Below are 13,764 nucleotides of genomic sequence, written 5' to 3' on the forward strand. Positions count from 1 at the left end.
GGGTTTGGTTTGTTGTTGTTTTTGTTGTATTATTATTATGAAACCTTGATGATGAAAATTGTCACTTGTGGCCACCGGTTATCAGATGATGGTAACAGTTGTTGTAGCAGCCCTGCTGCTGCTTTTAAAGAGGTACCCATTTTGCAGAGATGGTACCCAGTTGTCGCTGTTGCGGTTGCTTGGCTGTTGCTGTTGTTGTTTCTTGTTGCCATTTACGTATGCGAATTATAGCTTTTATGATGTTTCAATACAGCAGCCGGATCCATAACATAATTATTGGCCTCGGCCAATTGCATGGGCAATGGAGGCAATTTATCATTTGGATGACGGTGGGGTATCGAAGTTTTACGTGTCTTGGTTAGTTGGCCAGTTGGGACGCTGGTACTAGTCGAGGAAGTGTTATTGGTCAGGGCCTTAGCCACTGAGGTGGTTGAAGAAGCTGCAGGTGGGGTATTATTATTATTACCCGCTCCTGTACTGGCATTGATATTACCATTAATTTCCAAACTACTACCAGGTGGTGTAGAACTTGTCGAACCACTGGAACCACCACCTGAATCCTTTGATGTTGCTGGTTTTGAACCTTTATTATTGTTCGTCGGTGTCAAAACTTTGGTTTGCTTGAGCAGCGAACGATCATTGCATAGAGCCGATATCAAGGGCAGATCCAAGTGCTTACTTTTCTCCCTCAGCAAGGCTATATCAAATTCGCTGGGTGGGGTTTGACCACCAGCTCCACCACCACCACCACTTGATATCGATGTGGCAACTCCATTTGATTGTGATGCAGCCAAGGCTGTACGACTGGCCTGCTGTTTGGCCGCTTGGACTGAGGCCTGAAGCTGGGCAATAATATTGCTTTCTTGACAGCGTCCCAGGAGCAAATCATGTTTGGGTCTTTCGCCAGCCCATTGGGCGCCACTTGAGGTCTTTGTCATATGGCTATTAATGCCGCGTGGAACGCTCAGCGTTATGGGTTTGCGTGGGGGTAATTGACTGCTACGAAAAGCTGACATTGAATCCTGTTGTAAATGCTGCTGCTGACCTGCTGTTGCAAGGTTCAGGTTGCTGGTAGTTTGGCTTAAGGGTGAGGGTTTGGAGGGTACTGAAAAAGAAGAAGAAAAAAATTAATATTCGGAATAAAAAAGGCGTCAATTTTTGAAGAATATTTTTTTCAAGGGTCCACAAGAAGTGTGGATTTTTTTTTAAACATTTTTAGGGGTTCAAAAACCAGGCGTGGATTTTTCAAAGAATATTTTTTGGGGTTCATAAGAATATTTTTAGGGATCATTAACAATGCTTGGATTTTTTAAAGAATATCTTATAGGATCTTTAACAAGGCGTGGATTTTTTAAAGAATGTCTTAAGAGATCCTTAACAAGGTGCGGATTTTTTAAAGAATATTTTTAGGGGTCCCAAACAAGGCGTGGATTTTTTAAAGAATATTTTTTAGGGTCCTTAACAAGGCGTGGATTTTTTAAAGAATATTTTTTGGGGTCCTTAACAAAGCGTGGATTTTTTAAAGAATATTTTTTTGGGTCCTTAACAAGGCCTGGATTTTTTAAAGATTTTTTTTGGGGTCCTTAACAAGGCGTGGATTTTTTAAAGAATATTTTTTGGGGTCCTTAACAAGGCGTGGATTTTTTAAAGAATATTTTTTGGGGTCCTTAACAAGGCGTGGATTTTTTAAAGAATATCTTTGGGGGTCCTTAACAAGGCGTGGATTTTTTAAAGAATATATTTGGGGGTCCTTAACAAGGAGTGGATTTTTAAAGAATATCTTTGGGGGTCCTTAACAAGGCGTGGATTTTTTTTGTCTGCAATAAGGACTAGATTTTTTAATGAATATTTGTATGGGTCTACAATAAGGAGTAGATTTTTTAAAGAATATTTTTAGGGGTCTACAATAAGGAGTAGATTTTTTAATGAATATTTTTAGGGGTTTTTAACAAAGAGTAGATTTTTTAAAGAATGTTTTCAAGGGTCCCTGAAGCCCGATATATTCTTTAAAATGATCTTCCTCTGTTATTGGAGTAAAGATGTGATTCCCTCCCCTTTCCTACTCACTTGGTGGCGGCTTCTCCGTTGGCGTCGGCATCGGAGGTTTCTTCAGACGCCTATCCACATAGGGTGGCGGCGGCGGAGGCGGCAATCGTTTCACTTTCGGCAACGAATCCAACGTATTCAGAATATTATCGTCTGAACGTGATCGGCCGAACAGTGATGCCGTCGATGTTGAACCCGCAGAAACTGTCACGGCGCCAGGATGTAAAGGCGGCGGTGGTGGTGGTTCATATGATGAACATATACTGGCCATCGAGGGCGAATACATGGGCGAATAGGCGGCGGCGGCACTTGGTAGTTGGACATAGGTGTCGGATAGATTTTGTGTTGAGGCATAACGCGAATGTGTGGTCAAGGCCAATGGCAGATAGGGGGTGCTGCGATAAATCGCATGACCTTTACAGGCCTCATATGCCTGATGGTGATGATGGGAGACTGCAGCGGCTGCGGCAGCATGATGATGATAGGCTGCAGCTGCCAAATAGGGGTGGTGGTGATGGTGGGCGGCATGTGAGGGCGGCGGCGGAGGTGGTGATTGAGCCATGGCTGCCAACATAGAGCCCTGTTTGGCATCTAAATATTCCTGTTGACTGACGGCCGGATCTTGCAGCGGATAGATGACATAGTCCACATCACTGTACAGTTGTTGTTGATAGAGTTCCAGTTGTTTGTGGGCCAGTGGGTTGGCGGTGGTGTAGAGGCTGGCCAATTGGGTTGGTGGTGGAGGCGGTGGTTGCCTGGGTAGTGAGGGTGGTGGTGGCGGCAAATATTGTCGTGGCTTGATGACAGGGAGGAGAACACATGTCCTTGGGGTGGGTTGCTTCAATTCCGAAGGGTATGGTGGTGGTGGTGGCGGAGGCTGTTGCTGGTGGTGATGATGATGGTGGTGGTGCAGCGAGGACATGGATTTGTGACCACCATGTAGGGAGTATGGGTGGTGTAGCGCTGGCATACCACCACTCAATGAGTTGGGTAATCCACCTCCTGCTTGATGACCCATTGAGGTCACCGACATGGTGGACGAATGGGTAGGTGTTGTAGGGGTGGAGGCCGCATGCAACTGCATGTTCAGCGATGCCTGTGAACCGCTAACATAATTGGAATTAGGAACCGATAATTGTGACAAATGACTGGGTAGATGATGGCTACACACAGACCCGGTGGATGAGGCAGCGGAGGAACAATTGGTCGGTGCTGCATAACTCGGCTTCGGATTCTCATTCACGACGGATGTGTGGGCCTTGAGAATATTTATTTGTGGCCTTGTGGTTATAAAACGGGCGGTAATTTCTTCGGATTTCAAGGATGTCATTGATCCGCCAACATTGGGATAGCCATTGGCTGGCGCTTGATTGAGTGAGGAACTTGAAGAGGCAACAGAAATGAGAGAGGTTGGTCGTGGTTTCGTGGCCAAGGGGTAGGGTGGTGGATTGCGTCGCTTAATGACTGTGGGTCCCGCTGGCGCACCCACTATGGGAGGTGTGGGTGGTTTGGGTGTGTTCATTATTTTCGGTAGTGGTTTAGATTCCGCAGACGATGGCACATGACTGGTGGAGGTAGTTTTCCCAGAGGCCAAAGGTGGCGGTGGGGCCACTGCTGGTGGTAAGGTGGTCGATGTAGTTCCTCCAGAATTCAATGTGGATGTTGTTGTTGTTGTCGTGGTGGTAGACCTTATGGGTGGCCCACACAATCCAGTCGTCTTATGCCTCGCATTATAGGGTGGCGGCGAACGCATTTGTATATTACTCAAACTGGGTATGTTGCTATCGACCCGCTTAGGTGGTGCTGGAGGATCGGTGGGCAATAGATCGCTAATCAAATCTTCCACATGATCTTCTGTGGGTGCAGTATCTTGATGGCCTTGGATATAAGATTCCCCCGACATCGACAGAGGCAATGTGACATAATCGCAATCCGAGTCCAGGGTATTCGATACCGTCTTACGATTCGGATATGACCCGCGACCCACAATCAACTCCGTCAACTCTTCGGCCGAGAGCAGGGAATGCTTGTTGTCGGTGGGATCACTGCCATCACCACGGAACGAGTCACTGGTGCTGACATTCGAATCGGAACGTAAACGAAAATCGGAATTTTTCAAACGTTTACCACGATAGGTGGCGAGGCCACCTAATCCTCCGGCGGAGGCTTCCCCTACTCCGCTGTGTCCCCCTCCTCCTCCATCTACGGAGTCTTGTAGCTTATGCTTCACTTCACTGCCGCTTCCGCTGGCCGGTTGAAAAATGCCATAATGGGAACTTTTTTCCGATTCAGCCATTTCTGAAGATTGGCCGGTCATTTCACTACTGTGCATGGTGTACACACCTGAGGTTTCGGTAGGGGCCACTGCATGGGCCAAGGTATACACCCCCGAAACACTTTCATTTTCATCCTGATTGGACGACGCGGCAATAAAATCATGATCGATACAGGTCGATTCCGGTTCGGATAGGGTGGAATTTTGTGCCGTGTGACTGAAACCCAATTCCAAACTGGATGATGTGGAATTTTTCCGTTGATGGTGATGATGATGATGATGCGGCGAATTGGAATCGGAAGAATTCAGAACACTTGAGCGCACTGCCAAGGTGGCCAGGGAATTGTTGTTGTCATTTGCTGTGGAAGATGCCACAACTACGGTACTGCAGGTCGAGGAACATTGTGAGCCAATGTTGTGCTGCGAAGAGGGGGAATCTGTCGATGAGTCGGTATTATTACGCTGGCTTCCTGCGGCCATGGGAACTGGTAGCGACGAACCACTTGTCGAGGTGGAATTTCCCGCCGAGGAGGTATTACTCAATTCCGTTGGAGATTCTCTCTGCTTCTGGGCTTGACGCACCGTCAAGGCCGCCAGCTGTTCTTCCAAATCCTTTAGAGATACCTGCCCTACCGAAGATGTTTGCCTACTAACACTGGGTCTATCCAGCAAATGGGCCAATGCCAAACTTTCCGTCGACGGAGCAGCAATGGGAGCCGGTGGTGAATTAATCATTATCTCCAGCTCATCTTCCGAATGCACCCGATCACTGACAATACCCGAAGTGGTATTGGAACTGGTACTCGATATAACCGATATCCGTTGATCGCTTTTATTTTTATAGGTCGGCAAATGAAGGCTACGCGAGTAGACGTAACAGGCATGCAGGCAATTACTTTCCTCCTCCTCACGCTTAATGACCTCCTTAAGGCGTGCCGCTATTTTCATACTGAACTGATGCGTTTCCTTGCATAGGGTCAACAGCATTTTATTCTTCTCATCCGAAGTGGCGAACAGGGTGATTTTACTTTCACCCGATCGAATTTCGAATTTTTTACGTTCGAAGGAGAGTTTTGTGATATTTGGCCATAGGAAGGTTATCTGCTGCTGCTGTCCATCCGGACCGGTGGCACCTCCGAAAATTTTTATACCCTTAGCGTAGACCACAAACCATGAATTTCCTGGACCCAACTCATTTTTGCTCATACGCATACGAAACGTGTGGGCATTGATGCATTCGTTGACCAAACAGGCTTGCTGGATGTAATGGAGTTCTGCATCGGCCTGTGACAGGCCACGATTTTCACGATGGCAGGCCCTTAGAGCACTGGCAGCCCAGGCTGTCCTCAAATGTTCGGGCAGATAATCTTCTAAACGAAAATAATCCGCACATGAAGAGCTGGCATTTGTTGAAACTGTCGAAGCATTCGTGGAGGCATTGCTGGGACCTCGACTAATCGATGATGCGGACGAGGAAGAGGGTGAGAGTGGTGATTTAACTGCTGACGAACCAATAATCCGCTTCAAGCCATCCATACCCGTTGCTGATGGATGGTCCCTGGAGCTTGAGGCCATATAACTGGACAAACGTAATACCCGCTCATTTACCATATTAGCACGTTTACTAATCTTTGGCAAGGTTGTAGTGCTGCTGCTCGTCCCGGTTTTATTTCCCTTCGCTTCTCCATTGTCCTGTTTCGTAGTATTGTCACCTTGGCCACTGTCGCTGGAAGTTTTACAATCACCACCTGTTCCACCATTGTTGTTATTTCCACCACCATTGTTGTTATTGCCGCCGCCGCTCGTCGGAGCATCACCCAAATCCGCCTGCAATGCCAAACCCGCCAGCAATATCATCGACTGTTCCGCATATTCTCTTGGTATGTCACGCTGTAGGGCATTGTATTTTAATTGGAGATAATAGTTGTGTCGCGTCGTCTCATCTTTTAACATGAACGGGCTCTCGATATAGAATTGCACCCGAAAGTGCAGCTCCAACAAAGGGCGACCATTGGCATCGAGACCCTGTAATAAGTAATTGCGGGTTAATAAAATATTAGACATGCAATTTCATTGCGACTTACATGTGTGTGCGAGGAACGCCAACTTTTTGGACCATATTTGGATAGTTTGCTCTCGGGATCGGCAAACATGTATTCGCCATCTGGAAGGATAAGAAAAAAATTAAGGATAAACTAGATTAAAAAATAAATTAAGAATGAGAGAAATAAAAAATAGAAAAATTAATAAATTAAAAAAATATATATTTTTAAAAACCAGTGAGCGGAGCAGTAGTCGGACGCGGCCGACCATACGATACCCTACACAACTACCACATAACTCTATATTTCTGCGGATTTTATTCCGAGCCTGGGTAATATTTCCTTATAGTTGCACCCACTTGCTCTTGCCCTCTTGGTACTTTGGTGCACTATTTACCTAAAATCGGACGAAAATATATATGGGAGCTATATCCAAAACTGAACCGATTTTCAGGAAACTTGACACACATCATTCTAGACCTAATTCATTACGCTGTGCCAAATTTCGTGCAAATCGGAAGGAATATAGGGACTTTGGTACACCATTTACATTAAATCGGACGAAAATATATATGGGAGCTATATCCAAATCTAAACCGATTTTCACGAAACTTAACACACATCATTCTAGACTCAATTTAGTGCACTGAAAAAAATTTCTTGCAAATCGAAAGATATATAGGGACTTTGGTGAACCATTTACCTTAAATCGGTCGAAAATATATATGAGATCTATATCTAAATCAAAGCCGATTTTCAAGAAATTTTATACACATCATTCTAGACTCAAGTCAGTACGCTATGCCAAATTCCGTGCAAATCGAAAGATATATAGGGACTTTGGTACACCATTTACCTTAAATCGGTCGAACTTATATATGGGAGCTTTATACATCATTCTGGACTCAATTCAGTACGCTATGCCAAATTTCGTGCAAATCGGAAGATATATAGGGACTTTGGTGAACCATTTACATTAAATCGGTCGAACTTATATGGGAGCTATATCTAAATCTAAACCGATTTTCAAGAAATTTTGCACACATCATTCAAAACTCAAGTCAGTACGCTATGCCAAATTTCGTGGAAATCGGAAGGTATATAGGGACTTTGGTGAACCATTTACATTAAATCGGTCGAACATATATGTTAGGAGCTATATATAAATCTGAACCAATTTTCAAGAAATTTTACACACATCATTCTAGGCTCAAGTCAGTACGCTATGCCAAATTTCGTGCAAATCGGAAGGTATATAGGGACTTTGGTGAACCATTTACATTAAATCGGTCGAACATATGTGTGGGAGCTATATCTAAATCTAAACCGATTTTCAAGAAATTTTACACACATCATTCTAGACTTAATTCAGTACGCTATGCCAAATTTCGTGCAAATCGGGAGTTATATAGGGACTTTGGTAAACATTAAATCGGACGAAAATATATATGAGAGCTATATCTAAATCTGAACCGATTCTGAACTTGGACAATATTCCCCGATATTTGCATCCTCTTGACCGACTAGAGGTCAACAAATATTACTAAAATTCAGTACAGCCCTTCTAATTACTTGTTCAGATTCCCTTCGCCGTGGGTTGTGTTGTTATGTTCGGCTTTCAATCGAAAAGATTAGTTTTCGGTCCACTTCATTCCAATATTGTTATCACCGTAAACCAATTTAAAGGCCAACCACTCCTCTTGGATATACTATCAACTTCTCGGCTCTATGTCCTTCAGGAGTAAATATATTCACCATAGAATACAAATGTTGTAATTTTTCACACAAAAGTCAGGTTCCATTTGACAGATCTTTATCAAAACAGGCATGCTTATACTTTGGCTCGATTGGGCCATAATTGCAGCCTCTGGAGCGTCCAGAAAAACCGCCAAAAATTAGATATTTGGTCCATTTCATCCCCTAAATATTAACCGGCCTTTACCAAAAACAATAGGGGTCTTCATTGGGCAGAACCCATCCTACATGCAAAATTTCGTGAAGATTGTTCCATAACTGTGGCCTGTATCGTGTTTACAAATTATAATGGACAGACGGACGTACACACATGTCTAGATACACTCAGCTAGTCGAGATATGACGATCGGTAGACTTAAAGGTGGGTCTAGGACCAATATTTCGCGTCGTTACAAACCCTTGGGAATGCACAAAGTTCTTATACCCTGTGTGTAGGGTATAAAAATTGAATAAAACATTAAGATGTTTTTTTTTTTAACGATATAAAAAATTAAAAATATCTGGTTTTATAAAAAAAATTTTCAATTTTTTTTTTGAAAAAAAATTGTAAAAAAAAAATCCACGACTATGCCTTAAATGTTTTCCTGAAAAATATTTTTTTTAAAAGTCTACGATTGATATTCTTCCTAAAAATATTTTTTTAAATTCACGGCTTGTTAACCTTTCCAGTTTCTTTGAATCCAAACATTGGTAAATATTTGAAAATATTTTTTAAAATATCCAGACCTCGTTATGTTTTTAATTTTTTTAAAAACATTTTGTAAAAAATCCACTACCTCATACACTCCGCTATGGGGTGAGATCTCATAAAACTTAAAAAATAGTTTTCTTTTCAATTGTGTACAACACGTGAGTGTTGTGTGTATGTGTGTGTATGTGTCTATAAAAAAACTTTTTTTTTATGATGATAATGACATTTTCGTCAAACCGCCGGCAAACAGCGGGGGAGTTGGGATTATCTGTTATGTTGTTGTTGCTGTTTTTTTTCTCTCCCCACCCCCACCCGCTGTCAGTTTGTGGTAATTTCTGCTACATGTATTTTTTGTTCGGTTGTTTATTTTTTGACATTAAAAGCTTTGAACGATCCGTTTTAAAGGTCGGTCATGCCCTTGAGATTATAATCTCTCGATGTTAATGTTGTGTTTGTTTTTTGTTGTTGTTATTGTTGTTGGTTTTTTATTAATTTGTTGTGGTAACGTGTCTCCGTTGATCTGTCTGTCCTTCTTTCGATCTATGCACGTGTAGCTTTTTTAAAAATAGATGTGGATGGCTTTAGGTATTTTTTTTTTTTGAAACACAAAATGCTGCCTCGAAGAGGTGACCTGTTGTGACATGCACACTCGCACTGACATAATATTGAAATAATTTGAATTAAAAAAAATTTTGGTTTTTTTTTTCTTTCTTTGTAAAAAGGAACCCTGGAAAAAATCGTTCCTTAAAATTTTTTAATTACCGGAAATGAGATTGGTTTTCAAATTAATTGGGCTATTTTGCAAAAATCAATATTTCACACACACACAAATCCAAACCATATAATTATAGACAGACATATAATTATAGAAACAGAATAAATACAAGAAACAATTCTCTTAAAAAAAATAAGTTTTTCGAAAATTATCCTCTTCCGCCACACCAGGGAATTTCTAATTCCAATCTCACATATTCTTCTTCTTCTTCTTTCAATGGCTAACAAATCGAATCACATTATCCCTGGCCTTACAGACTCAGCGACGAAGCAAACTCTTGTCTGAAGGGTATTTGTGTGCATTCCAGAAAAAAGGTAAAACTATTTGCAGTACAACAATAACAACAAACCCGATTGCCGGAAAAAGATGGCATTTTCAGCAAACCAAAAAAAAAAATTTTTTTTCAGTGGACAAAAAAATAATCACACCTGCCTTTTTGGCAAGGCAAAAACAACAACAACAGTCCACATACATACATACATCCAAACATAAAATATATTTCTGTTTGTATGCATCGATGGCCCTCCTTGCAAGTCACCAGCTATTCGGGGATATTTGCTAAGTAGGCAGAATTTTCGATTTTTGGAGCCCCAACTGCACAACAACAACAATGTATGTTGTAAGCAGTTTTGTTTGCTTCGTGTTTTTGTTGTTGGTGTTGTATTTTTCACCATCTCATCCTCCACTAAGTTATTTCCCAATCAAGATTTTCTCTAACCTGTTTCACGGTTTTGGGCATCATCATCAAATTTCGGGTGACAAAAACCGGCACAAGCCTTAAAAAAAGTCAATGTGGTTTGAAGAGGATAATAATGAGAATCCTTTATAGAGGCGTGGATTTTAAAAAAAAAATTTTTAAGGGGGATGATAGATACCAAGCAACGGTTCTGATTGGCTTTAATATGGCGAAGTCCAGGCTTATCTTGGTCCCTCTTTCATCTCAAGTGTGGACACTGACCTCCCAACGGTGTCACCTGGGGTAGATATTTTCATCACACGCTGAAACAGTGAGCTGATATGTGCCGCTAGTTCACCCAGAAGAACTATAAAAAAATAGGTTGAGGCATCGGAATAGTTGCCCACACTCGGAAAACCAAATCTGCTATGGACACTGACCTCCCAACGGTGTCACCTGGGGTAGCTATTTTCATCACACGCTGAAATAGTGAGCTAATATGTGCCGCTAGTTCACCCAGAAAAACTATAAAAAAATAGGTTGAGGCGTCGGGATAGTTGCCCACACTCGGAAAACCGAATCTGCTATGAAAAAGCAAAACAGAAGACAAATTAAACAAAACCTCCCAATATTGACGACCCCTGCAAACGTATAACGGACCAGGATCTGTGAATCTGAACTTGGAATGTGCGCACCTTGTACAGAACAGGCGCAGTGTTCGCTTTGGCGGATGTACTCAAGAAGTACAAAGCCGATATTATTGCCTTACAGGAAATGCGATGGAAAGAGGCGGGCGTAAGTAAATCAAACGAATGCGCATTGTATTATAGCTGCCATGAAATGAGACATGAATTTGGCTGCGGATTTATGGCCAACAGGAGAATAAAAGACCTCGTCTCCAGATTCACTCCACTAGATGAGGGAATTGCTACAATCCGTAGAAAGCGAAGCTCTTCTACATCAGTCTCATTTGCGCACATGCTCCGACCGAAGACAAAGATGAACAGACGAAAGACATATTTTACGAGTGCCTAGAAACAGCATATGACCGCTGCCCTGGCCATGACATTAAAATTCTAAAAAATTTAATGCAAAAATCGGAAGGGAAAATATCCCCACCGTCGGAAAATTCAACCTCCATGAAGAAACATCCGACAACGGCATGAGATTGATAAACATTGCGACAGCAAAAAACATGGTAGTTAGCAGCACCAGATTCAAGCATCTCCATATACACAAGGCCACTTGGATTTCTCCCGATCGAACAACGAGAAATCAAATTGACCATGTTGTGATAGACGGTGTTTTAGACGTTCGATCCAGTGTTTTAGACGTTCGATCGATACGAGGAGTGAATATCGATCCGGACCACTACCTTGTGGCAGCCAAGGTTCGCGCCCATCTTAATGTAACAGCAAAGGTGCAATCTAACACAACACGGAAACTCGACGTCGAAAAGCTGCAAACACAACAGGTTGCCGAAGCCTACACCGCTCAATTTACCCATCTGCTTGACGGAAGCACATCTTGTCCCGACAATAGTATAGAAGCACAATGCAAAGAATTGCCAACTCCCTACCAACTACAGCAAAAGCAACACTTGGGTAACAAAAACCACCACCTAGAAGCCCATGGTACGATCAGGAGTGTCGTAATGGTACTGATCTGAAAAACGCAGCGTATAGGGCCACCCTGCAGACAGTAGCAACACGTAATGCGATGGAGAACTATCGGGAGAGAAGGAGAGAGGAGAAACGTGTTTTCAGAAAAAAAGAAGAAAGAACAAGGAAAACGTGAGCGTGATCAAATCGATATTTACAGGATTCAACGAAGTCCGAAAATTTTACCAACGAGTAAAACACCAAACCGAACGCTTTGGTGCAGGCACATCCTCCTGTAGAGATGAAAAAGGAAACCTGGTGACAGATAGAGACAGTGTGTTGAGGATCTGGAAGGAGCATTTTGAAATGCTTTGAGATGACGATACACTCTAGTATACCACCTAGCCAAGATGAAGTCAGAATAGCAATCCATCGGCTGAAGAATAATAAAGCAACAGGTGCCGATGGGTTACAAGCCGAACTAATCACGACTGGTGGTCAGATGCTGGTCAGGAGCATGCACCAGCTGATTAGTACAATTTGGCTAGAGGAAAGCATGCCCAATGATTGGAACCTCAGCATCCCGTGTGTTCCGTGCACAAAAAGCAGACAAGACGATATGTGCCAACTATAGAGGAATTAGCCTTCTTGCCAACGCATATAAAGGGCTATCCAGTGTGCTGTGTAAACGATTGAAGCCAATGGTCAATGACATTATTGGACCATACCAATACGGCTTCAAACCTGGAAAATCCATCATTGACCAAATTTGCACTCTGCGCCAAATCCTGGAAAAAACCCACGAAAAACACATCGACACATTTCTCCTATTCGTCAACTATAAAGCCGCATTCGATAGACCTATCCCTTCAGAGGTATTTAAAGCCATGTTTGCGTTTGACATTCCTGCAAAATTAATTCGGCTATGCAGGATAACTTTAAGTGGCACAAGATCAGCAGTTAAAGTCGGAAAGGATCTCTCGGAGCCCTTTAATACCGAACGAGGATTCAGACAAGGTGACAGTTTGTCGTTCGTGATATTTTTAATATCCTGCTGGAAAAGGTCATACGAGAGTCAAAGGTGAACAGAAATGGCACTCTGTACACCAAACAACACCAGTTACTCGCTACGCCGATGACATCGATATAATGGGTTGAACATTGCGAGCGGTAATAGCCACCTTTAAACAAATTGAGAAGGAGTCTTGATTTTCTTTAAAAAAATATCAATTAAATATTAAGAAAACAAAAGACTTAGGAAACAAACTTCACATTATGAATTTCTTTTAGATTTTCTAAAATATTTCTATAGGAGGGAAAAAATTCCTCTTCGAATAGGTCTGATTGTTTTCTATGGAAACAAATTCTATAGTCCCGAAACCTGTGTTTTTCCTCCAGCAAAAAATTGCTGTCCTGTCCTCTTTTGCCCCGTCACTATAGTGGTATAAAATGCTACTACATCGTTTGTGAAGGAGTCTGCCAAAGTGGGTCTGGCAGTAAACGGCGAGAAGACCAAGCTGATGGTATCAACGCGCAAGACGTCCAGTAGATTCAGACCAACTGTGAGAACTACAACTTGAGAACTACAGCTTCGAGGTAGTTAAAGATTTTATATACCTTTGTACCGCCATAAATAAAACGAATGACATCAGTTTTGAAACTCGTAAAAGGATTGTGATGGCCAACAGATGCTACTATGGTCTAAGTAAGCAGTTTAGAAACAAGTTCACCTCCCGCCAGACCAAACTCACACTCTACAAGACTCTGATACTACCCGTTATATGGATCTGAAGCATGGTTACTTACGCAAACAGATCTGGCAGCTCTTGGAGTGTTTGAGAGAAAAATTGACGATGAATATCGCCGTCGAATGAACCATGAGCTGTACCAGCTATTCTTGGAC

At 42.4% G+C, this 13,764-nt stretch overlaps 1 protein-coding gene across 1 annotated transcript in view; it reads right to left on the reverse strand.

Moving 5' to 3' along the window:
• Positions 1-205: 205 nt before the first annotated feature.
• Positions 206-13,764, reverse strand: part of LOC133322418 (protein expanded) — a 33,181-nt gene continuing 19,622 nt past the window's right edge. Inside the window, exons 3-6 of the mRNA XM_061531414.1 lie at positions 6,406-6,485; positions 3,613-6,346; positions 2,068-3,534; positions 206-1,105 (exon numbers count right to left, since the gene is read on the reverse strand). Of these exons, the coding sequence (XP_061387398.1) occupies positions 213-1,105; positions 2,068-3,534; positions 3,613-6,346; positions 6,406-6,485 (5,174 nt within the window). The 3' untranslated portion in view covers positions 206-212. The remainder of the gene's footprint in view (positions 1,106-2,067; positions 3,535-3,612; positions 6,347-6,405; positions 6,486-13,764) is intronic.

The sequence above is a fragment of the Musca vetustissima genome, unplaced genomic scaffold (genome assembly GCF_032173495.1).
Source record: "Musca vetustissima isolate MV318-11 ecotype Yass unplaced genomic scaffold, APGP_CSIRO_Mvet_v1 utg7876, whole genome shotgun sequence".
NCBI lineage: Eukaryota > Metazoa > Arthropoda > Insecta > Diptera > Muscidae > Musca > Musca vetustissima.